The sequence below is a fragment of the Drosophila navojoa genome, chromosome 4 (assembly GCF_054131105.1).
Source record: "Drosophila navojoa isolate 15081-1374.11 chromosome 4, UAZ_NAV_1.0, whole genome shotgun sequence".
In the NCBI taxonomy this organism is placed as follows: Eukaryota; Metazoa; Arthropoda; class Insecta; order Diptera; family Drosophilidae; genus Drosophila; species Drosophila navojoa.
Window position 1 is genome coordinate 24791906 of NC_142892.1, and position 26953 is coordinate 24818858.

The window sequence follows — 26953 nt, forward strand, 5'->3', positions numbered from 1 at the left end:
AGCCCCGAAATCGTCCTACATGCCTAAATTCCTTTACACAACACCAAACACACACACACTCACTCGTATACGCACACAGCTAAAGTTAACGAAACACTTTACCGTTCGCCTGATTTCCACGCCCCTCTCTCTTGCGCGCCCTCCCCACGCGCTTTGCCCACTTAATACTTAAATGCAAACGTGTAAATTATGTGATTTTTCCCCGGCGGCCATGTTTGTTCGCAAACTCCATTACCAACATGGCGGGAACTTCCTTCACCTCGAAATGTGCCCCTCGCGCTGATTCCCCTGAACACATACACCTGTTTGTTTCGAGAAATCGTCGCGTTTTACCATTAAAAGCGAAAGAACAGCAAACAAAAAAGCAAAAACCTAACCAAGAACCCCTTTATGTGTTTTTCATGTACTTTTATTTGATTGTCGCACGCCTCGACGCTTCGCAGAGCGACCAGCCTAGCTAGGCAGGCAGTCAGGGAGTAATTTATAGCTCTCTTTTAGTGCTTAAAATATTAGCAAATGTTCATTAACGACTATTCAAATTGGCGTTAGTCAGGCTCACTTTAGGCACTGAGCGAGTTTTGCAATTACTCAAAAGTACTTAGCACACAATCGACGAACGGAAAGGTTTTTAACTGCCCGGACCAGCGATAGTAGGTTTCACTAAAGTCCGAATCCAGCTCGTTTCAGTTATAAAACAATTCTCAGCCTCTCTGCGCTTAGAGGACATTCAAAAACAAGCAGAGAGAGATAGAAAGAGAGGGAGGGAGCTCATATTATGAGGAAAGACAACAAATTAAAATTAAATCCATCCCCACGGCACTGAGTGCAGCATAGTGTTTATTAGACTACAACAACACCTTGCCAAGTGGCGCGCACATAAAATATAAATTTGTAATTTTAATATTATTAAAAATGTTAAATTGCACGCAGCATAAATCTCATTTGGGCTTGTGGGCAACTCGTGGGGGTAGTATGGGCGGAGGAAGACGGCATAAATGCGACAGCTTGTTGGCTTCATTGTGGCCCAGGGGTTGTGACAAACACTTACACTCTTACACACACACACACACACACAGACACACACACGCATGATGTGCGCATTATACAATAACCATTACTGGCAGCTGCATTTGCCACACTATTTTTATTGTGTCCTCTTTGTGTGTTGCTTTAATTTAAGCGATTTGCTTTGGGTTCATAAAATCGCCACAGGCTTAACGAGCCGAACGTCAGCCTGTTGTCCTTCCAGCTTATATATACATATATTTATGAAATTATGATCGCAATCTAATAAATAGAAATTATATGATTCTCTCTATTCGTTATTCTCGCTCTCACTGCCTGTCCGCAGTCTATCCAGTCAAGATTGATCAGCATCAATAGCAATGCAAACAATGCATCATCTCAAAGCAGGCACATCGAAGATGCTAGCTAAGCCGATGCCTTTCACAACTCAACTCGAGCAGCTGATAAGTTAGCTGCTTTCGACCCATTCAATCGATAAATGGAAAGTCAGCTTTACCGCTTTGGCCATTTATTTAAGGGTCCTTTCGTCCAGAGAGCAATAGTATGCTCCCACTTTAGTATTACGTTTTTTAAAAGTACCCAATGCCCATTAGCTTGTTTGAATTTATTTCAGCAATCGCCAGCTCCGACTGTTGACTACCGACTGCTATTATGCGTTCGTTAATTATTCACATATACACACACACACACACGCAGAGACATCCCGAATCGCAGCACGTTTCGGTCATAAAAATAGTCCCCTATAAATGACACGCCTCTAACGTGGGAGTCGGGCTTGGAAAGCAGCAAACCGCTTAACCTTCGCTCCCTAATACAAGTGCCTCTGCAGATCTGTGGATATTTATGCATTCCTTCATCAGCACTCACAAAACTCACCCTAACCCATATGCGGGAATCTTGACATTAAATAAATCTCACATATATACATCGTATAGTGGGCAGCTTTAATGCACAGACAAGCAACCACTCAACTACCCAACCACCCACACACACACATGTGTAAAAAATGACGCAGACATTATTCACGCTATCATCGCACACCAAAGGACAGACGGACAGGCAGACAGACAGTCAGACGAAGCAGCGCAGATGAGGTGTGGGTGACTCGACTCAACCATTTTGGAAATGCTTTGACTATATCCATTTTGGGTTACCCAACCGAACTATGCTCGCCTGGATTTGTCACCATTGCCGTTCGCTCGTTTCCACGTTGTCTCTTTAACTCGTTTACCCAACGTACCCACAGACAAATGAATTCTAATGGCAAGAGGACGATTAGCTAGGAATTGCAGCAGTCTCTTTGCTCTGTAAGCAATCGAATATGAGATACACCTACGCATGATTATAAATACGTACGCACAGGCATTAAAAGCATATGGACTTATAAAGTAAGCAATAAACTTGTTTGGCTTGCTCTTCTCTTGCGTGATTAAAGCTAAATCGGAGATGCTGATCTTTTTGCATCAGCTTAAAGCTGAAGCAATAACCAAATATTTTCTACAGAAACCCGAGGTCTTTTGATGCGAAACGTCCTCAAAATGTTCAGTTTTGGATCCCATTCTATTTGCAAATCTCCCTGCACACACACACACATGCCCACATTCTCATTTCCGTGTCGACCACATGACTGTTCCCTGGGCCATGTTTAAGCACCCGTCGTATAATCGAATTATCATCATGGCGTCAACAAATGATTTCTATTGCTCGCCATTTACCCTCCTGGAAATGTCCTGTCGCGGGTCTAGACGTCCCCAGGGCGAGTTTTTTTTTTGGCATCGGTTCTGTACTCACTGCCATCCGTCTACTATGTGTATATATACCCTGCATCGTTTCATATTGGTAAGCTTTGAATATGCTGCAGGCTGAAAGGCCGTAAGAAAGATTTCCGATCGTACTAAATTCTCCTCTTCCCACATTTATTCACATAGGGTGAACATTAATTATAGTCAGAATCAATAACATGCTTATATTATTATATTCGTACACAAATTATACAGAATATCCGATTTTCAACGGCGAAAATTACGTGGCAGCATTGAAATTCGTTTTTATACCCTGAACCCATTGAAAATGGGAAATCAGGGTATAATGTTTTTGTGTAAAAGTATGTAACAGGCAGAAGGAATCATCGCAGACCCCATAAAGTATATATATTCTTGATCAGCACGACGAACTGAGTCGATATAGCCCTGTCCGTCTGTCCGTCCGTCCGTCCGTCCGTCCGTATGAACGCCGAGATCTCAGAAGATATAAGAGCTAGAGAGCTGAAATTTTGTGTGCACACTCGTGTAAACCATACGCAGTACGAGTTTGCTTTATTTTTTCGATAACTTTTTTATCGAGAATAATCGAAAAATTGATTTTGTTTTTTGAGCATCATCGGAGTACTATTAGACGTGGAGACTTCAGATTTACTGTGTATATACATATGATGAATACAAACATTTTGTTATCAACAGACTTTGGATACCACGCCCCCTTCGCCCCCAATTTGTAAAAAACGTATTTCAAGTACTAGAGACTTGTGCTTTGGAATGTACACACACTTAGACCATATAATTGCGCTCTGAAAATTTCATTAGAATCGTATGTTTACAAAAGAAGTTATTCACAAAGTAAATTCTCATACTATCTCCCACACTGCAGCGCAGCCCAAGCGCAGTCGTTGCTTACTGCGTAGTTAGCAGAGCACGGGCGCGTGAGGGTGGATGCATGTGTATGTATGTGTGCGTGCATAAAAGAAGTGCAGAATGATAAGCATATCAGTTTGGAGGGTTCAGGGTATCTCCTAGTCGAGTAGTCTCGACTAGAGTCTTCTTACTTGTTGTTTTTGCGGTTTTAGTTGTTTTTGCTATTGCCAACGTCATTGACGCTGGCCACTTTCGCTGCTCTTCAGCTGTTGGCAGATTCCTTTTTGTGATTTCTTTTGCTGAATTCTGTCGAAAATTGTTTGAGGTTATGTTGAAAGTCAGTTTGTTATCCTTGTGCAAATCCTTTTACGCAAATGAAATTCGGACTAAAGAGCGATAAGCTAAACACAATTGTGTCGACAGTCGAATTACCAGCGAGACCAACAGACTATTTGCCAACGCAAAATACAATTTGAATTAAAATAATACATTTTGAACATGGTGTAATTTTGTATCTTCTGTTCCAACTGAACCGCGTAGACTAATAGCAGTTCCTTCCCTTTGCTGTTCCCCACAGATATCAATAAGGGCTCACCCATCGACTACAAAAGCGGATCGGCCTGCTCCACACCCACAAAAGACACGCTGAAGGGCGGCTACGAGCGCAGCACGCAAGGCTGCATGGGCCCGGTGCTGCCGCCAAGGAGCATGAACGGGATGCCTACGCATCACTACTCGGCACCGATGAACTATCGCAAGGACCTGGCCGAGCGCTGCTCGGGCCAATGCAACTGGGCGAGCATCGCCATGATGGTGGTCCTGACTGTAATATTTTTCTTGATAGTCGGGCTGACGTTGTCCGGCACTCTGCGCTGGTCAGGGTCGGAACCATGCCCAGTTCTAGTCGGCAACGAGGTCTCTGAGGTGACGGCTGCCAAGAGCACCAACACCGATTTATCCAAGCTGCACAATGCATCGGTACGCGCGAAAAATGGCCAAGGCATAGGAATCGTACAGGGACAGGCTGGCGGCGGTAGCGGCACGGCGACCGTCACAGCGGCCACATCGAACAGCGGGACTGCTCAAGGACTACAGTCGACATCCACCTCGGCGGAAGCCACCTCCTCGGCAGCGGCCGCCACGGCAACGTCCTCCTCGTCTTCGTCGCTGGCGCCTTCGACCTCCCTATCCTCATCCTTGGCAAATTCCAATAATGGAGGTAATTATGCACAAGTTTTAATTATTTTTAAATGAGTTTCCGTAAGTTTCGCAAAAGTACGAAAATAAAAAGAACTAAACGCGGGAGAGAGAAGGTTTAAGAAGAGCTCTATGAAAAGAGACGTATTAAGTGCTTACGGTAGGCGCTTAGCACGCTTTCAAACTTTATTTCTTATAGAGCAGCAATTTTGTTCTCTTTTGCTCGTTTGACGCTCAGATATTCATAGTCAATGCCGAATTCGAACTCCGTTAATTACATACAAATTGACAACCTGATGTTAAAAACAATGGCTAAAAAGCAGTTGGGTTGAAATATGTTTTTCTGAGTGACAAAGAATCGGTGGTCAGCCTAAGCTACTTCAGCAATCGAGCAATCAAAAGCTATTTCAACAATCACGCATTCTCTCAGTGTGTAGAATTTTGGAATTTGAATGTGTGTGAATAGTTAATTGTAGTTGAGCAGTTACCCATATCACTGCCGTCACTATATCGAATGCTCTAACAGGGGTCTTAATCTTCAGTCCATGTCAATATGAACATCCGCAAGCCTTCGAAACGTACAACAAACCATAGTCGCTCTCTATTTTGTCCTTTTCTCAACGGGTTGTCAAAGTGTCAGCAAATTTAAAACGCTCTGGTTTATTCCGTAGCATATAATTCATTGCTAGCCAGCGAAAGTGGATTTGATTTTCGGATTTTGGGCTATGTATTTTTAGGTCAGAGTGCACACATGACACTTCACATTTGGCAATTAAGCTGTCAAATGTTGACGTACCCCCGTATTGTATTACTTCCTATGTCCCTTTGCCATTTTTTTCCATGTTGTCTCTCTCTCTCTCTCTCGCTCCGCGTATATAAATATACATATATAGCCGGGTTCTAATCGACACAGCTGGTAGTTGGTGACTGGCTAAACAACCTGTCAATTTAGCCCACGCATGCTTATGAAAATTTATAGAGCATCCCAGGCCTTCTGCCTGGAATCTTGTCAATGGCTTAAAAGTACAATTTAGACTTAAATTAAGCAAAAGTAGCGGAGTTGCCTGGTGGAGGTCTGTTGGGGGGTCTAGATGCAGCTGCTAACCACAGTGGGGCAAGGCAATGCAAGGTAATATTCTAACTCTCAACCGCTCATCCAAATAACCGTAGCAAGTAAAGGAGGCACGAGAACAGTGTCAACACGGCTGTCTGTCAACAAGGATGGCAACAAACGACACCGCAATGAAAGAAGTTTAATGGACTGGCAGTGGGGGCAGAACGATGATGATGATTTGCCTGCAGAAACTTTTAGCGACTTAATTACAAAAGCAACTGGAGTTCATGCACAAAAGTATTTGGCTTTGACAACGACGCCAGCATCCCAATCTTCTAGCATGCAACGGCCCAGGGAGCCAACTGTCATCGCTTTGGGTGCCCAGCAAAGCAATTACGATAAAACTTTGCACAAAATCGATCAAATATTGAAACTTGAGCAGAGCGAAGGAGATGCCATTATAGACGACGACATCAGCGACTATGACTATGAAGATGAAAGCGAAGACGAGCCAAAGAAGGAGACAACAGAGAGGCCAGTGCCTAAGACTAGGCAACAATTTAGCAAATCATTAAACGGCGATTTGCGTAAAGCAGGTAAAATGCTTGCCAAACCCAAACGGAAGTTGCCGCTTGCCGAGACTGGCGATACCTTCGATAGCAACGCAGTTGAGTCAGATGCAGAGGCAAGCAGTGTTGCCTCTGTTATTGATGACTATAATCAAACTGACAGCGCCATCAGCGTGAGCGTGGAGGGCTCAGCGCTGACAACGACGTCAGAAAGTGACAGCGATGACGTTGTTGAAATCGACACCACTAAAAAGAATGGGAGGATGTCCTCAACCATCTCCATTATTGAAAATGATTTTCAAATCAACCAGAATACAGAAGCGCAAGCTCCTGTAACTGAAGTTGAAGTTGAAGCTGATGCGAAGCAGAAACCTGCCGCTAATGATAACAATAATGAGCGTGATTTACTTGATAGCAACGAGGAGCACGACAACAAGCGGCAGCTACCCCCGCAGAGCACAGGTCAAACTGTGTCCGATCTAATGCTAGGCGATGCAGCGCTTTTAGATAATGGCGACATCGATATAGTCAAATTAGACGAAGCGCCCACCTCCAATGAAGCTAACCTTTATAAAACGGCCGTTGAACAAGCCAAATCTAGCCCGCACCAACCTCCGCCAGCGAGTGAGAACGAGGTTTTCAAAGATCAAGATAGTGTATTGCCGTCACGCCTAACACCACTGAAGCCTTATGTTAGCGAGCGCATTGATCGGCCCAGCAAGCGAATTTTGGTGAATCTGACCATTGCCACGGAAGGTGACAGCGCATCCATCTATACGCTCCATGTTGAGGTACCGACCGGCGACGGACCTCATAACGTGGAGCAGGTACTGACTCACGAAAAAATGACTGGAGATGAAGACAATAATGTAGATAATGGTGGCGCATGTGTGTTTGAGCCACCGCCCCGAATGCCCGAGTGCCCCTGCAGCTGCCTGCCCCCGGAGCCACTCATATTCGCGGACAGCGACAACAGCCCGGTTGACATTGACTCTGCCGTCCCGACGACAGCGGCACCGCATGTTGAGGAAGCTACTCTCTTAAGCCATCAACACGATTCGAGTGATAACGAGCAGGTGGAAGGCCTGACTGACAGCACCGTTACTAACCTTCCTACCACTGACACTAATAACAACATTGCCGCTTCTGACTCTAGTTCTGATGTGCTTGGTGGTGAAAAGATTGCATGCCCCGATGTTATGCCTATACTCATACTGGAAGGTGATTGTACTATCTGCTATCGATGCTAACCTCAATTTAAGTGCTTAACACTAACCCGAACATCGAATAACAATATATAGTAAAGGCTATACAGTTTATTACTGCCTAGCTTATTCTAATGATACAAGCCATATCCCCATTACAATCCCCAATTATTCCCGCATCTGTACAAAAAACCTTCGAGCATGAACCTGTGGCACCAACATCTGACTGGCTGCATAACAACCATCCTCATCCACTAACGAGAAAGCAACCCGAGATGTGTGATATATGAAAATTAATCAGACTCACCTAATTATCATCATATCATATAAGCCCCTGTCTATATATGTATATAAGCAGATTACCGAACATATTCTCATTTCATTTAAATATACATTACTTATAAAAATGACTTTAATTAACCCAAATGTGAATTATTTGTGCTTTGTTTTTCATCATCCAATCGCTCCACGCAAATGTCGCACTCTTGTCGCATCGCCTGTTTTGCTTCGACAGGTGCTCGCACTTTCCCGGCGCGTAGTTTTCCGCCAGATGGCACTACCTTTGGCCAGATAACGTTGGGTCAGAAGCTAACAAAGGAAATACAGCCGTACAGCTATTGGAATATGCAGTTCTACCAATCCGAACCGGCCTACGTCAAGTTCGACTACACCATTCCCAGGGGTGCATCCATTGGGGTGTACGGGCGTCGCAACGCGCTGCCCACGCACACGCAATATCATTTCAAAGAGGTTCTCAGTGGCTTCAGCGCCAGCACCCGCACCTCACGAGCAGCACACGTAAGTAACTACAGGGGTCTATGTCTACTAATCCTTCAGCTAACGAATTTCACTTTTTGTGCATTTCATGAACCACCTAATCATACGTCATGCATATATCATACACACCACATATTACCTTATTGCGGACCGCTCTCCCGCTTGCTTGCCGCCGCCAGCTTTCCATAACTCGGGAGGTGACTCGCTATATGGAGCCGGGACACTGGTTCGTCTCGCTCTACAATGACGATGGGGATGTGCAGGAGTTGACTTTCTATGCAGCCATTGCCGAAGATATGACGCAGAACTGTCCGAATGGGTGCTCCGGCAATGGCCAGTGCCTGCTGGGACACTGCCAATGTAATCCCGGCTTCGGAGGCGACGACTGTAGTGAGAGCGTCTGCCCCGTGCTGTGCTCGCAGCATGGCGAGTACATCAATGGCGAGTGCATTTGCAATCCCGGCTGGAAGGGCAAGGAGTGCTCACTGCGGCACGACGAGTGCGAGGTGGCCGATTGCAATGGGCATGGGCATTGCGTCAGTGGCAAATGTCAGTGTATGCGCGGCTACAAGGGCAAATTTTGCGAAGAAGGTAGAATTCAGTAGCCGAGTTAATCCGAAGAGATTCCTCTGTCCCTAACCCCAAGCAAGTCAATTTAATTCGATTCCGACTAATTTTATTCTTTATTCTCCTCAGTGGATTGCCCACATCCCAATTGTTCAGGACATGGCTTCTGCGCCGACGGCACCTGCATCTGCAAGAAGGGTTGGAAGGGCATCGACTGCGGCACCATGGACCAGGACGCGCTTCAATGCCTGCCCGACTGCTCGGGTCATGGCAACTTTGATCTGGACACCCAAACCTGTACTTGCGAGACTAAGTGGAGTGGTGACGACTGCTCCAAGGAGCTGTGCGACCTCGACTGCGGACAGCACGGTCGTTGCGAGGGCGACGCCTGTGCCTGCGATCCGGAATGGGGTGGCGACTACTGCAACACGAAGCTGTGCGATAGCCGTTGCAACGAGCACGGCCAGTGCAAGAACGGAACTTGTCTCTGCGTAACTGGATGGAATGGCAAACATTGCACCATCGAAGGCTGCCCCAACAGTTGCGCCGGCCACGGCCAGTGCCGGGTGAGCGGCGAGGGTCAATGGGAGTGCCGCTGCTACGAAGGCTGGGACGGACCAGACTGTGGCATAGCTTTGGAGCTCAACTGCGGCGATAGCAAGGACAACGATAAGGGTATGCATTTAGTATTCTAATGAAGTAGGGAGCTAAATTTTAAAACCACGCCTCACCCAATAGATGGCCTGGTTGACTGCGAAGATCCGGAGTGTTGCGCTAGCCACGTGTGTAAAACATCCCAGCTCTGTGTATCGGCACCCAAGCCGATCGATGTCCTCCTGAGAAAACAGCCCCCGGCAATAACGGCCTCATTCTTTGAGCGCATGAAGTTCCTGATCGACGAGAGCAGCCTGCAGAACTATGCCAAGCTGGAGACATTTAATGAGAGGTAGGTGCTTCTCGTAGCCAATTTAACGCCCGCCGTTTTTAGTTTTATTCGACAAATTGTTGGGACAGTTCAAGTGTATAGTTTTCAGAATTGGCAACAGGCCCGATGAGGAGCCATATTTCCTGTATATTACAAAACATTTAGCTGAATTTCATATGTACTACCAATCAAATATTAGTCAAAATAGTTTGCTAATTAATATTTTTATGTGTTTAAATATTTATGTTTTTCGTTATCGTGCCCTCGTCTAAAACAAATCCCTTTTAAAAAAGTCAAGACAATGCTTAACACAAAAAATCCCAACTCCCATTGAAAACCTTGTAAATAATTCCCCACATGTCCTTTGTTCTATACTAAACCGTAAAACTAAAACAAACCAAATCAAATGAAATCTTTAAGGTATACTAATAAGCTTACTTTGTATTCTTAAGGATCTTAGGTATATGAATAATTTAGACTAGCTCTTAAGTACACCTTTCACAAGGAGTTGTTATCATAATCATCTCACCCTTATTACACAATACTGGCTCCAGAGGTCCAATCAATCTTCGGACTCTTATTTAAATCTTAACTAACCAAAGGCTTAACTAATCAAGGCTTCTTGTGAAGGGTTCGGCTAAGATTTCGGTGTCATCGAAAGCAAACATCTAATTGTGTTTCGGGTTTCCTAACATTATCAATTCTAGTAAATACAAAACAAAACAGAAAAAAAAAACACACAAAAAAGATAAGACGACAAAACATGCTAATTCAAATATTTTTCTCTCTGCTCTCTTTTCTTCTCATCACGCGTGCCCTAAATTCGAATAATGTTGACTAAATACCTTATAACTTTACCCACCACTCGATCCTCCTAATACTACTACTACTCGATACTAATTCCCATACAAAATAAACACATAAACCAACATTTGCGCAACCGAATTCCAAATGCTTTGTATTGTAACTAACGAATTCTATTCGCTACTCGTTGCTCTCGCTATAAATAAAAATCATATACTAACAGCATTTTTTGGAATTATTTCAACGCAAGGTAAGCAAGCGATAAACCGGTATTAAATAATACTAAAAATACTTCAAATACTAATTCTCGATGGTTGTTTGGTACACCTGTTTAATTTCCTCTATAATTTCCCCTGTTATTTATTTTAAGTACAAAGAAACAACAATTAATTTTTTATAGCGTAGTTTATATAAATACTTTTATAAGCTGATTTTTGTAGTTTTTCTTTTGTTATTATTTTGAATTCAACAAACTTGTGCGATCGTACATGATCCACTCGTTACTTGACTCGCCAGACAACCAAAAAAATATTTGAATTTTAATTTAACATACGTATAAGCTATATAAACTGTTGTACTTAGGTCAATGCTAGGTCACACACAAAGCTATATACCAACAGAAAATATACATATATACATACTATATTGTTCAAATTGTAAACCTTTGTATGTGTTGATACGAGTCTTATGTTATGTGCGTGTGAACTTTTATCATTTGTACTTATCGCATCATTTATTTTTCTAAAGTAGTTGCGAATCATAAGTTCGATATGCTTGTTAGCCAGATGTATCTGTAGTTGACCTCAAGCTCAACACCAAAATAAGGCCCAACTAACTGTTTCATTTCGTTACTTCCCCAACAGCCGTTCAGCAGTAATCCGGGGACGAGTTGTCACCTCCCTGGGCATGGGACTGGTGGGGGTTCGTGTTTCCACAACCACACTATTGGAGGGCTTTACACTCACTCGCGACGATGGATGGTTTGATCTAATGGTCAACGGTGGAGGAGCCGTGACTTTGCAATTCGGACGCGCTCCGTTCCGGCCACAGTCACGCATTGTGCAAGTTCCCTGGAACGAAGTCGTTATTATCGACGTGATGGTTATGAGCATGTCCGAGGAGAAGGGTCTTGCTATGGCTACAACGCACACTTGCTTCTCACACGACTATGATCAAATGAAGCCGGTTGTGCTGGCCTCGTGGAAGCATGGCTTCCAGGGTGCCTGCCCAGATCGCAGTGCCATATTAGCCGAGTCACAGGTCATCCAAGAATCCTTGCAAATACCCGGCACAGGTCTCAATCTAGTTTATCATTCCTCTCGCGCTGCCGGCTATTTATCTACAATTAAACTCCAATTGACGCCCGATACGATACCTGCATCGCTTCATCTAATTCATTTGCGAATCACCATTGAAGGAATCCTGTTCGAGCGAGTTTTCGAGGCAGACCCCGGCATCAAATTCACCTATGCTTGGAACCGCTTAAACATATATAGGCAACGTGTCTATGGTGTCACGACAGCCGTTGTGAAAGTGGGCTACCAATATACTGACTGCAAGGACATTGTGTGGGATATACAGACGACTAAACTGAGTGGGCACGACATGTCAATCTCAGAGGTTGGCGGCTGGAATCTTGATATACACCATCGTTACAACTTCCACGAGGGGATCCTGCAGAAGGGCGACGGCTCCAATATATACCTGCGCAATAAGCCTCGTATTATTCTCACTACGATGGGCGATGGCCATCAGCGACCACTCGAGTGCCAGGACTGCGATGGCTTGGCTATGAAGCAGCGCCTGCTTGCTCCAGTCGCCTTAGCTGCCGCGCCAGATGGAAGTCTATTTGTTGGCGACTTCAACTATATTCGCCGAATAATGACCGATGGTAGCGTTCGCACCGTTGTCAAGCTCAATGCCACACGCGTCTCATATCGGTATCACATGGCCCTGAGTCCGCTTGATGGCACTCTTTACGTCTCCGATCCAGAATCTCACCAAATCATACGAGTGCGCGACATCAGTGACTACTCACAGCCAGAACAGAACTGGGAGGCAATCGTTGGTTCTGGGGAACGGTGCTTGCCGGGCGATGAGGCGCATTGCGGAGACGGTGCTCTCGCTAAAGACGCAAAACTGGCCTATCCCAAAGGCATTGCTATCTCAAGTGACAACATTCTTTACTTCGCGGACGGTACCAACATCCGCATGGTAGACCGTGATGGCATCGTAAGCACACTAATCGGCAACCACATGCACAAGTCACACTGGAAACCCATCCCATGTGAGGGTACGCTAAAATTAGAAGAGATGCATTTACGCTGGCCAACTGAGCTCGCTGTGTCGCCGATGGATAACACTCTACACATTATAGACGATCACATGATACTACGAATGACACCAGACGGGCGTGTGCGGGTTATATCCGGACGTCCATTACATTGCGCTACAGCCACCACTGCGTACGACACCGACCTGGCCACACATGCTACTCTGGTCATGCCGCAATCCATTGCATTTGGACCGCTAGGAGAGCTATTTGTTGCAGAAAGCGATTCTCAGCGCATCAATCGCGTGCGCGTTATTGGCACGGATGGTCGTATTTCGTCGTTTGCGGGAGCTGAGTCCAAGTGCAACTGTCTAGAGCGTGGATGTGATTGCTTCGAAGCTGATCACTTTCTGGCCACAAGTGCTAAGTTTAATACCATCGCAGCCCTATCTGTCACCCCCGACGGCCACGTGCACATTGCCGATCAGGCAAACTATCGAATACGCTCTGTGATGTCCAGCATTCCTGAGGCGAGTCCCTCCCGGGAGTATGAGATTTATGCGCCAGATATGCAGGAGATATATATTTTCAATAGGTTTGGTCAGCACGTCTCTACTCGTAACATATTGACTGGAGAAACCACGTACGTATTCACCTACAATGTTAACACATCGAACGGAAAGCTGAGCACGGTAACGGATGCCGCCGGCAACAAGGTTTTCCTTCTGCGAGACTACACTTCTCAAGTGAATTCGATTGAAAACACTAAGGGCCAAAAGTGCCGGCTCCGCATGACTCGCATGAAAATGCTGCATGAGTTGAGTACTCCAGACAACTACAATGTTACCTACGAGTACCATGGTCCTACGGGATTGCTGAAAACAAAGCTTGACTCCACTGGACGTTCTTATGTCTATAACTACGATGAGTTTGGACGTCTAACTTCTGCAGTAACACCGACTGGTAGAGTCATTGAACTCAACTTCGATTTGAGTGTGAAGGGAGCTCAAGTAAAAGTCTCGGAAAATGCACAGAAAGAGATATCTATGTTAATTCAAGGCACTACCGTTATCGTTAAAAATGGAGCCGCCGAGTCGCGTACTACGGTAGAAATGGACGGTTCGACAACTAGCATCACGCCATGGGGACACAATCTGCAAACGGAAGTTGTTCCCTATTCGATTTTAGCTGAACAGAGTCCACTATTAGGCGAAAGCTACCCAGTACCAGCCAGGCAGCGCACAGAGATTGCCGGAGACCTAGCCAATCGATTCGAATGGCGCTACTTTGTGCGACGCCAACAACCTTTGCAACAGGGTAAACAAAACAAGGGCGCCCCCCGTCCAGTCACTGAAGTAGGACGCAAGCTGCGTGTCAATGGCGACAACGTGCTAACGCTGGAATATGATCGTGAAACACAGTCCGTTGTTGTCATGGTTGATGACAAACAGGAGCTTCTCAATGTAACCTACGATCGCACTTCACGTCCTGTTAGCTTCCGCCCACAGTCCGGCGACTATGCCGATGTTGATCTGGAGTACGATCGATTTGGACGCTTGGTCAGCTGGAAATGGGGAGTCCTACAAGAAGCCTATACCTTCGACCGCAACGGGCGCTTAAATGAGATCAAGTATGGTGATGGGTCATCGATGATTTACACCTTTAAGGACATGTTTGGTTCACTACCACTTAAAGTGACCACACCCCGTCGATCAGATTATCTACTTCAATATGATGATGCTGGCGCTCTTCAAAGTTTAACGACACCAAGAGGTCATATCCACTCGTTCTCGCTACAGACGTCACTTGGCTTCTTTAAGTATCAGTATTATTCGCCCATCAATCGACATCCATTTGAAATACTCTATAACGACGAAGGACAAATTCTAGCCAAAATACATCCACATCAATCTGGCAAAGTGGCATTCGTGCATGACGCTGCAGGACGACTTGAAACCATTTTGGCAGGACTTTCGAGTACCCATTACACTTATCAAGAAGCAACAAGTCTGGTGAAGTCGGTTGAAGTGCAAGAGCCCGGTTTCGAGCTTCGCCGCGAGCTAAAGTATCACGCAGGCATTCTGAAAGACGAAAAGCTAAGATTTGGATCTAAGAACTCACTAGCATCGGCCCACTACAAATATGCTTACGATGGCAACGCGCGTCTGAGCGGTATTGAGATGGCTATTGATGACAAGGAGCTGCCCACCACTCGTTACAAGTACAGCCAGAACCTAGGCCAGCTTGAAGTAGTACAGGACCTAAAGATCACTCGCAACGCCTTTAATCGGACCGTAATCCAGGACTCAGCCAAACAATTCTTTACCATAGTTGACTACGATCAACATGGGCGTGCTAAGAGCGTTTTGATGAATATCAAGAGCTTTGACGTGTTCCGCTTGGAACTGGACTACGATCTGCGTAATCGTATCAAGTCTCAAAAGACCACCTTTGGCAGGTCAACGGCCTTCGACAAGATTAACTACAATGCGGATGGACATGTCATTGAAGTTCTAGGCACCAACAACTGGAAGTATCTGTATGACGAGAACGGCAACACCGTGGGTATTGTCGATCAGGGTGAGAAAATAAACCTTGGCTACGATATTGGCGATAGAGTTATCAAGGTGGGAGATGTCGAATTCAACAACTATGACGCAAGGGGCTTTGTAGTGCGCAGAGGCGAGCAAAAGTATAGGTACAATAACCGAGGTCAACTGATACACGCTTTCGAACGAGACCGTTTCCAAAGCTGGTATTATTATGATGATCGCAGCCGCCTTGTAGCTTGGCATGACAGCAAGGGAAACGTGACGCAGTACTATTATGCTAACCCTAAAACCCCGAAGCTGGTTACTCACGTACATTTCCCGAAATTGGGAAAGACCATGAAGTTCTATTACGATGATCGCGATATGCTGATTGCGTTGGAGAACGGAGAATTGCGTTATTATGTGGCTACCGATCAAAATGGTTCTCCACTGGCTTTCTTCGATATGAACGGAAGTATTATGAAGGAGGTGAAGCGCACGCCATTTGGTCGCACTATCAAGGACACTAAGCCTGACTTCTTCGTTCCCATTGATTTCCATGGAGGTCTCATTGATCCTCACACAAAACTGATATACACGGAACAGCGACAATACGATCCAACTGTCGGTCAATGGATGACGCCACTCTGGGAGACGCTAGCCACCGAAATGTCAAACCCCACAGATGTTTTTATCTACCGCTACCACAACAACGATCCTATTAATCGTAATAGGCCACAGAACTACATGATCGACCTAGATGCTTGGCTGCAGCTCTTCGGCTACGAACTTAACAACATGCAGAGCAATAGATATACCAAACTATCGCAATATATTCCACAGGCCACGATCAAGTCGAATTCCCTTGCACCTGACTTTGGAGTTATATCGGGCTTGGAGTGCATCGTCGAAAAGATCAACGAAAAGTTCAGTGACTTTGATTTCGCCCCTAAGCCGCTGCTCAAGATGGAGCCCAAGATGCGAAATCTGTTGCCCCGTGTGAGCTATCGTCGAGCTGTCTTTGGCGAAGGAGTTTTGCTATCCCGAATCGGAGGACGAGCCTTAGTCAGCGTAGTGGATGGCTCTAATAGCGTCGTTCAGGATGTAGTTAGCTCTGTTTTCAACAACTCCTACTTCTTGGATCTGCACTTCAGCATACACGATCAAGATGTATTCTACTTTGTAAAGGACAACGTACTGAAGCTGCGAGATGACAATGAAGAATTGCGTCGCCTTGGCGGCATGTTCAACATATCAACGCACGAAATTAGCGATCATGGGGGTAGCGCTGCCAAGGAGCTACGCCTTCATGGACCCGAAGCAGTAGTTATAATAAAGTATGGAGTGGATCCCGAGCAAGAGCGACATCGCATACTCAAACACGCCCACAAGCGAGCAGTAGAGCGCGCCTGGGAGTTGGAGAAACAGCTGGTAGCAGCAGGTTTTCAAGGCCGTGGCGACTGGACAGAAGAAGAAAAAGAGGAGCTCATACAGCATGGCGACGTCGATGGCTGGATAGGCATTGATATTCATAGCATACACAAGTACCCACAGCTGGCCGATGATCCCGGCAATGTGGCCTTCCAACGTGATGCAAAACGCAAACGCCGCAAGACTGGCAGCAGTCATCACAGCAGTTCCAGTCGGAGACAGCAGAAATATGGAGAACTGACTGCGTGAGTGGAGGAGGCTCTTGAGAATGAAGCTAGCGATGAATCCATAGAGGAATATGACGGGCCAGAGGACTATTCAATAGCTGTGGACGAGGTTGTCCATAAGACAAACACAGATTCAACCCTTGAACAGATTTTGTAATTACCTAGGTGAAATACAGCAGCGATAAGAAATATAAGCGATAGACGATAAACATTAAGCACAATACACAAAAACATGACACAATACTCTGACTTTGATCGAGTTCGGATCGAGGCGAACTGAAGTATCGAACAGATCAACCAGAAATCCACGTAAATCTTTATAAATGTATGTATGTTGATGTTGATTTAAAGATAACGTACATAGGGATACTATTTGTTTAGTCCGCGTGCAACATTATATGTACTATATTTTATTGGTAACTTCGCGCACATAGATTTGTATAAAGAAGCGTGAAGCGAGACCACAGTGTAGAATACCTTGGTAAAAAACAATTGGCTTGGTGACGTAAGCAGACCCAAGCAAGGTCCCTTTTTTGTTTAGTCTACAGAAGTCCAATTCGCTAGTTGCATTCGATATCAGAAAAGTATTACACAACCGAAAACGAAATAAACTTTACATACTCGATTAAGACAGAATATATGAATATATATATATATATATATATATATATATATATACATATATAAATGTAAAAAATTAAAAGAGTTCCCTAAAAAAAAAAAAAAAAAAAAAAAAAAAAAAAAAAAAAAAATTTTAAAAGAAGAATAAAGGGGATAACATTAATCGAAACAGATAAAAATATAATATTCCCCAGCCCTCTTCCCATACTACTTTTATATGGTAAGATGAAGTTAAAGCTGCTTCGTTTTCATAAACTGCTTTGTATATTGTACATACACATACATTATATATAAACAACTGTAATATTTAAATATGCTTTATCACTCAGCGCGCCATTTTGATTATTTGATAGCCCTATTTTAGACATACATTTGACTCATATGTTAAACAAATGCTCGAATTTACTCAAACGCATATACTTAAGTTTGACAGCCAAAAATCAAAAACTCATTTTCGGGTCTGCTGCCCACCTAACCAAATCACATCTTATTCGTCTACTCTCGTATAACATGTCCGTTCTCCATTTCTCAGTTTGATTTAATTTCAAAGGCAAAAATGCATTAAAAAAAAACTTTACAAATTGTGATATATTTCTAAACATTTCGTTCACAACTTGAAATGTTGCATAAATGAAGCCGAACGTTTATAACAGCAAAGTACTTTACTGATTCGTGTTTTTACATAATTACATTTAAGTTTTTAGTTTTTAAACCGCAATATTTAATTTTAAAGTTTTGCCATGTTAATTTGTAAAAGCAATTCAGTTCATAATGCCTTTAATCCAATGCTAATTTAAGAACAATCGTAGAGATCCTTATCCTTTCATGCATTTATTTTTTTAACCACTATCGACTTTAAATTTTTTGTTTAAAACTAATGCTTTGCTAAATTGTTTTTTTTTTTATTATTATTATTATCATTCAGATTATTAAACTATTTATATCTGAAACTAAACTATTGACTATTGAGGTATAAGTAATCTAGCAATAAAAGTAAGAAAGGATACTTAAGTCTTAATACTCATCCACATATATGAGATACACTCTGTAATATATACACAAGACACACAAACACAGAAACACACGTACACGCACACACATTCACACACTTAACTCCACATCGTTAACTAAGGATTAGGCTAAAGATGAACGAAATATAGCACTTAAATATACATAATGTAAAAGTGAAGGCAAGGAGTTAATCGTAAAAAAGTGTAGCAATTAGTTAAAGTGTTAGTAATTTTATTAAATAAAATTATATATAAAGTGAAAAACACATAACGAAGAAAGAGAAACATGTATGTCTAAGCATCAAGAATATTATAACAATAAAACGAAATCGAAACTCAAATATAGTTATATTAGTATAAGTTTGCGTCATTGTCTCATGCGGAATGAAATGTTGTGTAAAGAAAACGATATTTTCATGTTTTCCAAAAATAACTGAAAAAGAAGCAAAAATAAAAAACAAATACTATTTTACACACACAAACGAATTGTATAATATTAAAGAAATGCAGCAAAACGTATATAAATGTATATGTAGTTAAATTAAGCAGCATTATATTAACCGAAAACCAAATGAAAATTATTGAAATCAGCTAAACAAGAAAAATTGTGACTGAGAAGGAATAAAACTATCTACGTCGTCTACTCAATTGTGCTTAAATCTACTTAGTATCTTTTGTTCGTGGCAAGGAGTTGTAAATTTTCCGCAAATGCAACATAACATAGAAATACATATGTATTACCATTTGTTACGCTCATGTCTATGCATTGGTATTGACCCGACTTAGCAGAGAATCTTTGCTAGAGCAAATGATAACCTTTGATAATAAATAAATTATGCAGAATACTTGTATTAAATGTACGAAATTATCTCCAACTAATGTTGCGCCGTCGTTGCTATGCGGGCAAAAGTCATAAAAATTGAAGTATAAATACTCTTAAGAACAGAAGATATCAACTTACACATACATACACACACATTTATGGCAACCCGGCATATATGATACAACCATATATATCTAATAGTATAACGAATAAAAAGCGATTTCAATAAAAGTAAAAAATTAAAAAAATAAAAAATATTTAATTTTAATTCTTAGGTTGGGCTAAAAAGGTTTTTTTTACAAATTTTTATATTGGCAGATTTTCACTCTCTATGATATCAAATAATGATTTTCGTCCACGAACATAAAGAGTTTATGATAAACAAGTAAGAACGTTGCAGTCGGGCGTTACCGACTGCGGAATACCCATTCACACCCTATTAGTAATTTAGTAGCCAAGTTTTGCTCTAATACTGTAAACTATTCAGTTTTTCTCGACTTTCCACGCCCAACTGGGCGTAGACATTTCATTTTTGGCCAGTTCATAGAACAAACTAACGATAACCTAACTGCTTACGCTCTAAAAATGGGAAAATTACAGGGTATTTTTCTATATGACACGCCCTTTAAGAGGCGTAGCAATATCAATATATATAACAATATAACAATATATTTGAAGCTTTTAGCTATTATACTTTAGGAGATATTAATTTTTGCGGTTTGCCACGCCCCCTATTGTCGGACATACATATATCCGCAAAGGCTTTTTCGTCTTGAGAGGTCAGCCCGAGTATTTACCAAATTTGAGGTCTCTATCATCAATAGTGTCTACAATATAACAGAATTTGAAAAATCACTACTTCAGGTCCGATTTGCCACGCTCCGAAAGGGCGTAGACATATAATAATACTCATTCACGAAAGTGAATGTCCATCCGTCTGTCCGTATGAACGCAGTCTATTTCGGTGCTATTGAAGCTAAAGACTTGAAGTTTGGAACATATACTCGTGTATATCTCCGATTTATAAATTGTTAAAATTTTCCGGATCCGCCTACTAGGGGCGTGGCAAATCAGAAAATGCATTTCCGATATGCCATAAATCGTGTTAGTTGAAGACCTAGAAAGCTGAAATTTGGTATGTAGATCCGCGTCGAAATCGGATAAAACTGTATATTCCAAATGCTGAAAAGATGGGTGGAAGAATTATATATCTACGCCTACTAGGGGCGTGGGAAATCGGACCTGAAGATATAGTGATTTTTCAAATTCACCATGCACCATTGATGCTAGATTCCAAGTCCAACGAGCTATGATGGATTTATTTCCTCCCAAAGGAGGCGTGGAAAACCACAAAAGTTTACATATATATATAGTTTAAGAGCTAGCAGCTTCAAATTTGGATAGTTAGGTTACTAGTAATCTCCTCGATGTCCCAAAAATAATTGTTACTCCTCTTTAGTGGCGTGGCATATCGAAAAATAGCCTTTAATTTTCACATTTTTTTAGCGTAAGAATTCAAATTGAATTTAAGTTACCGTTAGCTTGTTCTATTAGCTGGCCAAAATTGAAGTGTCAACGTCCAGTAGGGGCGTGGCAAGTCGAGAAAACCTTAATTTTCTACAGTATTAGAGCAAAACTTAACTACTAAATTGCTAATGGGGTGTGAATGAGTATTCCGCAGTCGGTAACGCTCGACTGCAACGTTCTTACTTGTTTTTTTATTTATATCATTAGGCTTTATAAAATCATAACATTGGCTTACGTTTTAGCTTAAAAACTCAAGGAGATAGCTCGGGATCTTTGGTGGTCGATGCGGATCTGCATTCCAAATTCCAGCTTTCTAGCTCTTTAACTAATACGGGCGGATCGGGAAAATTTTGACACTATAAATCTGAGATATACAAGAGTATGTATTCCAAATTTCAAGTATCTTGCTTTAATAACGCCGATGATTCGATGATTATCGATAAGAAAGATATCGGGTGAGTTATCGAAAAAATATGATAAACTTGTACTGCGTATGTTATAAACAAGTACGCACGCGAAATACATGCTCTCTATCTTTTATATCTTCTGAAATCTCGGCATTCATACGGACAGATGGACGGACGGAGAGACGGACAGGGCTATATTGACTCAACTCGTCGAACTGATTAAGAATATATATACTTTATGGCGTCTGCGATGATTCCTTTTGCTTGTTACATACTTTTTAACAAAAACATAACCTGATTTCCCTTTTTCGATGGGCTTAGGGTATAAAAAGCCCAAAGCAGTAATTCAATTTGTAGAACACAATATATGTATGATGAGATCCGATATGTCTGAACTAGTTGGAGTAGAAATTTAGGAACTTCTTTGATGACCTTATAGGATCTTAACAGCCACTCATGCCAAGTCTTTTTTATACTCATTCACGAAGTGAATTAGTATATTGGTTTTGTGCAATGTCCGTCTTGCTGTCCGTCCGTCTGTCCGTCTGTCCGTCTGTCCGTCTGTCCGTCTGTCCGTCCGTCCGTCTGTCCGTATGAACGCAGTTCATTTCGCCGCTATTGAAGCTAGAGACTTGAAATTTGGAACACATACTCGTGTATAACTCCGATTTATAAAGTGTTAAAATTTTCCCGATCCGCCCCCTAGGGGCGTGGCAAATCGGAAAGTGCATTTTCCGATATACCAGAAATCATGTTAGTTGAAGAGCTAGAAAGTTGAAATTTGGTATGTAGATCCGCGTTGACCCCCCAAGTCCAAAAAGCTATGGTGGATATATCTACGCCCATTGGGGGCGTGGCTAATCAGATAAAACTGTATCTCCTAAAGTTCTAAAGCTAGAACGTTGAAATTTCGCACGTGAGCTAATGCTATAATTCTATAATGATTGGTGAAAAAATTTTATGTCTACGCCTAATAGGGGCGTGGCAAATCGGACCTGAAGATATAGTGATTTTACAAATTTGGCTATATTTTAGGCACTATTGATGCTAAAGACTTGAAATTTGGTATATATACGCGAGTTGACCTCCCAAGTCCATCAAGCTATAGTGGATATATGTCCGCCCAAAGGGGGCGTGGCAAACCGCAAAACTTTATATCTCCTACAGTTAAAGAGCTAGAAGCTTAAAATTTGGATAGTTGAGTTACTGGTAACCTCCTCTATCGATGCCACAAAAATAATTCTCACGCCTCTTTGGGGGCGTGGCATATCGAAAAATATCCTGTAATTTTCACATTTTTTGAGCGTAAACATTCAAATTTCGCATTTACGTTACCGTTAGCTCTTTCTAAGAACTGGCCAAAAATGAGGTGTCTACGGCCACTAGGGCCGTGGCAATCGGCATTTGTAGTATCAAATTGCGACATTTATATGCTTGAGCTATCTATGTATGTACATGTACATATATACAAATAGGCCTAATAGGCATTGATAACACGGAAGGAAACATTTTTATAAAATTTAAAAATAAAATTTAAATATTTAAAAAATATAAAAGAAGCTAAAATAACAAAATTTGCAATTTACAAAAAAGAGTTTTCCGCGGGATTTGAACTCGCACCCAAGCCATGTTTGTCAAAATAACAAAAACAAATTTAGCCGGCGCCTTTGCCGACAGCGCTACCGCCTACTATCAACAACAGTAATTAAAATGAAATCCAAAAATAAGATTCTTGTTATGAGAGTAGCGGATGGTAAATTCAAAAACAAAGCAAAAACAAATCAGTCTCATTTCAACGCTAGAGTATGCTTTTATGTGTACATACATACACACATAAAAATGAGCGCGTGCATAAGAAAGGTTGGAATGCTTGATGCTACATATGCGTGCAGACTTATGTGCATACATATACATGCATATATGCGTACATACATATATGAGGGCTATTTATGAAGAAACAAATTAAAACTTATAAAATTGTTCAATTAGAAAAAAGAATAAAATAAATATCTATTTTATAAAAACGAAATATGTATGAAAAAAATACACAACATTGAGGGGGCTTTGAACCTCCACCACTGTAACATAACTTGCGACGCCTCTATCACCCACGCTATCGTTTTGCTTGACAATCTGGTACCTAAAATACAATAAGCTAATAACAGAGCGTCATCTGACAAAACTACAATAACAGCTAGAAAATCCAGAAATCAATCGCAATTCTTAGAATGCTAAAAAGCGCGCATTTGTAATGTAAGCAAACGCTAAAGAATCTGCAATAGGTGTGACCGAAAGCTATCAACGAAAATTACCATACATTTGTACTCAAAAAGTGCACGATCAATATAATAATTATCGATTACTCGATAAAAATTACCAAAAGCTACAATATAATCAAAAAGCATAATTGTTTTGTACTAATTTTTTTAAATTAAATTAAATTTACAAAGGGACTGTGAATGAGTATTCCGCAGTCGGTAGCGCCCGACTGCAACGTTCTTACTTGTTTTTTAAGAATTCATTTATGCGGCTTCTGTCTCTATAGCGCAGTCATCATTAAACCTTAACCTAAAACATGGGCTAGAAGCCAGTATTTACACTATTTACAATTATTTACAATGTTCATGGAGATCTGTGGTCTAATGGGTGAAGCCTTTTAAGCCGTCGCCTGTTGTTGTTGACTACCAGGTCAGTAGCCAGTGGATTTGAGTGCGCCAAGAGCCTGTCCGCGTACCTCGAAGAGTGACGTCCAATCAGTTCAACGATTGTTGGTATTTTTAGATCGCTGTGCAGCACAGAATTGCGAACGTACCAGCTGGCACCGTAGCGCCTTGTTTTGCAAGGCTTGCACTTTTTATACCCTGAGCTAATTGAAAATGGGAAATCAGGGTATAATGGTTTTGTTAAAAGTATGTAACAGGCAGAAGGAGGCGTGGCAGACCCCACAAAGTATATATATTCTTGATCACGGCGTCGAGTTGAGTCGATTTAGCCCTGTCCGTCTGTCTGCCCGTCCGTCCGTCCGTCCGTATGTATGAACACGTCGATCTCAGAAGATATAAGAGCTAGAGACTTGAAATTTTTTTTTCCTAGGTCAGTGTATATCACGCGCATATCAAGTTTATCACTACTAACTACTCCCGATATTTTATTATCGATTAAAAACCTTATCGAAAGCTAGTTATTTAATTATATCTACTACACCTTTAGAGCTAGAGCTTCCAAATTTTATATGTAGATTCATGTCTGTTTTATATAATTTCGGTTTTTGTTGAAATTTACCCCCACCCCTAAATTCACCCCCTCACCCTCACTTTTGTAAAAGGCGTATTTCAAGTACTAGAGACTTGTGCTTTGGAATGTACATTCATTTGAACATCATGAGTATGTTCTGAAAGCTTCATTAACATCATGCGTGTGTGTATGTGTGCGTGCATAAAAGAACTTCAGAATGATAAGAATATCAGCTTGTAGGGTTCAGGGGATCTCGTAGTCGAGCAGTCTCGACTAGAGCTTTCTTACTTGTTTTTATATTCGTTTATTTACAATCTTATTATACTACAAGTTGCAAGTTGAGTGTTGGCTCGGAAAGCGCGCGATGCTTGCGGGACGGCGGTAAAGCATTGCTTCGCAAGCACTATGCGCTACCTTAGCCTGGTACAGCTCGTCTTCTTTTTCGCTCGACTCTGCGCAGCTCCATCGACACTGTGGCCGCGAAAGTGCTTGTTAGTTCCCAAGCTTCCTCCGATTCCAGCATGGCGTTGACTATGTTGTCTGCTCTGATGGAGCGGCCCAGTGCCTCTTCTAGATGACGCCTCTCCTCCAGGAACCGTCCACATACGAAAAGGATGTGGTTGGCGTCTTCCACATGGCCTCGCCCGCACCAGGGGCACTCGTCACCGCGTGCAACCACTGCCCTTTAGCTGAGCTATTCTACTTCCTTTGCCATCGTGCAATGGTGCTCGCCCTGATAGCGTTGTGTCGCACAGGCGCGTGCGAATTCCGCTCCACGGCTTTGGCAACTAGGTACTCCAGTGGCACCATGCCGGCTATGACCGTACTCTGATTGCGCTCAGACTGTAGATCGCGCAAATGTCCCGGCCGTAGCTCGGCGTTGCCATCGCTCATGACCATATTGGCGCAGCATAGAGGATGACAGACATAATGATGCTTATTAGAAGAAGACGTCGTTGCTGTTTAGGTCCCCGCGTGTTAAGCATAATTCTTGAGAGAGCTCTGCAAGAATCAGCTGCACATATTCTAAGTGCTCGCGGAAAGTTAATCTTGTGTCTAACATGACGCCAAGATACTTAATCGCCCTTTTCCTTATATTGGCAGTCTCCACTTTTTTGCGACTGCTTACTAGGATGATTTCCGTCTTATGCGCCGCAAGCTCGAGCCCAGCTCCTGTCAACCAGCTTCGTATGCGATTGATACTTTCGCTGCACATATCCTCTGTATCTTTAAGCTCCTTGCCTATGGCGACGACAGCTACATCATCAGCAAAGCCAATGGTGTGCGCACCTGCTGATACTTCCAAGCGCAGTACGCCGTCGTACATGATATTCCATAGGAGAGGCCCCAGCACTGAGCCTTGGGGTACTCCAGCTGACTCTGTATGAGTTTGGGGACCCTCAGTCGTGTTGTATACTAGTGTTCTTCCTCTGAAGTAGCTCTTTATTATCTCTTTTAGATATTTAGGGATATTATATTGTGACAGCGCATTTAGTATCATATCCCAACTAGCTGTGTTGAAGGCGTTCTTAACGTCCAGGGTCGCGATGATGCACTATTGCTCCGTCCTGTGCCTCCATCTGGTGCCTTGGATGGCGGAAGTTCCCAGGCCAACAACTTTTTCTAGAGCATCTGTTGTTGACCGGGCCTTCCGCTAGCAATAGCAGCCTCGAGTGTAGAGCAGATCTATTTCTCAAATACCTTTCCTATGGTGTCTAAGGGTCAGATCGGTCTGTATGAAGATGGCTCGGGTTTGCCATCCTTGGGTAGCAACACCAGGTTCTGGGCTTTCCATTTTGCCGGGGACGTCTCTTGTATTAGACATTCGTTGTTCTAAGACCCCGGAGAGTTACTATGATTTCTTCCTCTGTGACTAAAACAATTTCAGTGCTCATTGAGCCCTGATCAGCAGACTCGGACCCAGGGGCGTGAATGGAGCTTAAGCTTTCTGGAAAGAGCATTTCCACAATCGATTTAAGCTCCAGACGATCCGTAGGCTGCACCTGTCTACCTGCGTATAGTGTTTTAACTACTATCTTGTATGCCCTGCCCCAAGGGTCATATTCGGCTGAGTTGCACAACTCTAGAAAGCATTCTCTTTTGCTTGCCCGAATGG

General features: G+C 42.7%; 1 protein-coding gene and 1 long non-coding RNA gene across 6 annotated transcripts in view; one reads left to right on the forward strand and one right to left on the reverse strand.

Moving 5' to 3' along the window:
• Positions 1-19308, forward strand: part of Ten-m (teneurin transmembrane protein Ten-m) — a 137446-nt gene extending 118138 nt beyond the window's left edge. For 2 of the 5 annotated variants that reach the window (XM_089259927.1, XM_018101800.3), the window contains 6 exons: positions 4234-4875; positions 8196-8479; positions 8638-9049; positions 9155-9700; positions 9764-9971; positions 11618-19308. In XM_089259927.1, the coding sequence (XP_089116053.1) occupies positions 4234-4875; positions 8196-8479; positions 8638-9049; positions 9155-9700; positions 9764-9971; positions 11618-17237 (7712 nt within the window). In that variant the 3' untranslated portion in view covers positions 17238-19308. Of the gene's footprint in view, positions 1-4233; positions 4876-6023; positions 7698-8195; positions 8480-8637; positions 9050-9154; positions 9701-9763; positions 9972-10977; positions 11005-11617 lie in introns of all 5 variants that reach the window. The other 3 variants (XM_089259924.1, XM_089259925.1, XM_089259926.1) reach the window with 3 other exon arrangements.
• A 5817-nt stretch (positions 19309-25125) lies between these two features.
• Positions 25126-25502, reverse strand: LOC149091543 (uncharacterized). Its single transcript, XR_016196811.1, has 2 exons — positions 25441-25502; positions 25126-25377 (listed from the first exon to the last, which is right to left on the reverse strand). It is a non-coding gene; the product is annotated as an uncharacterized LOC149091543 (long non-coding RNA).
• Between the last annotated feature and the right edge of the window lie 1451 nt (positions 25503-26953).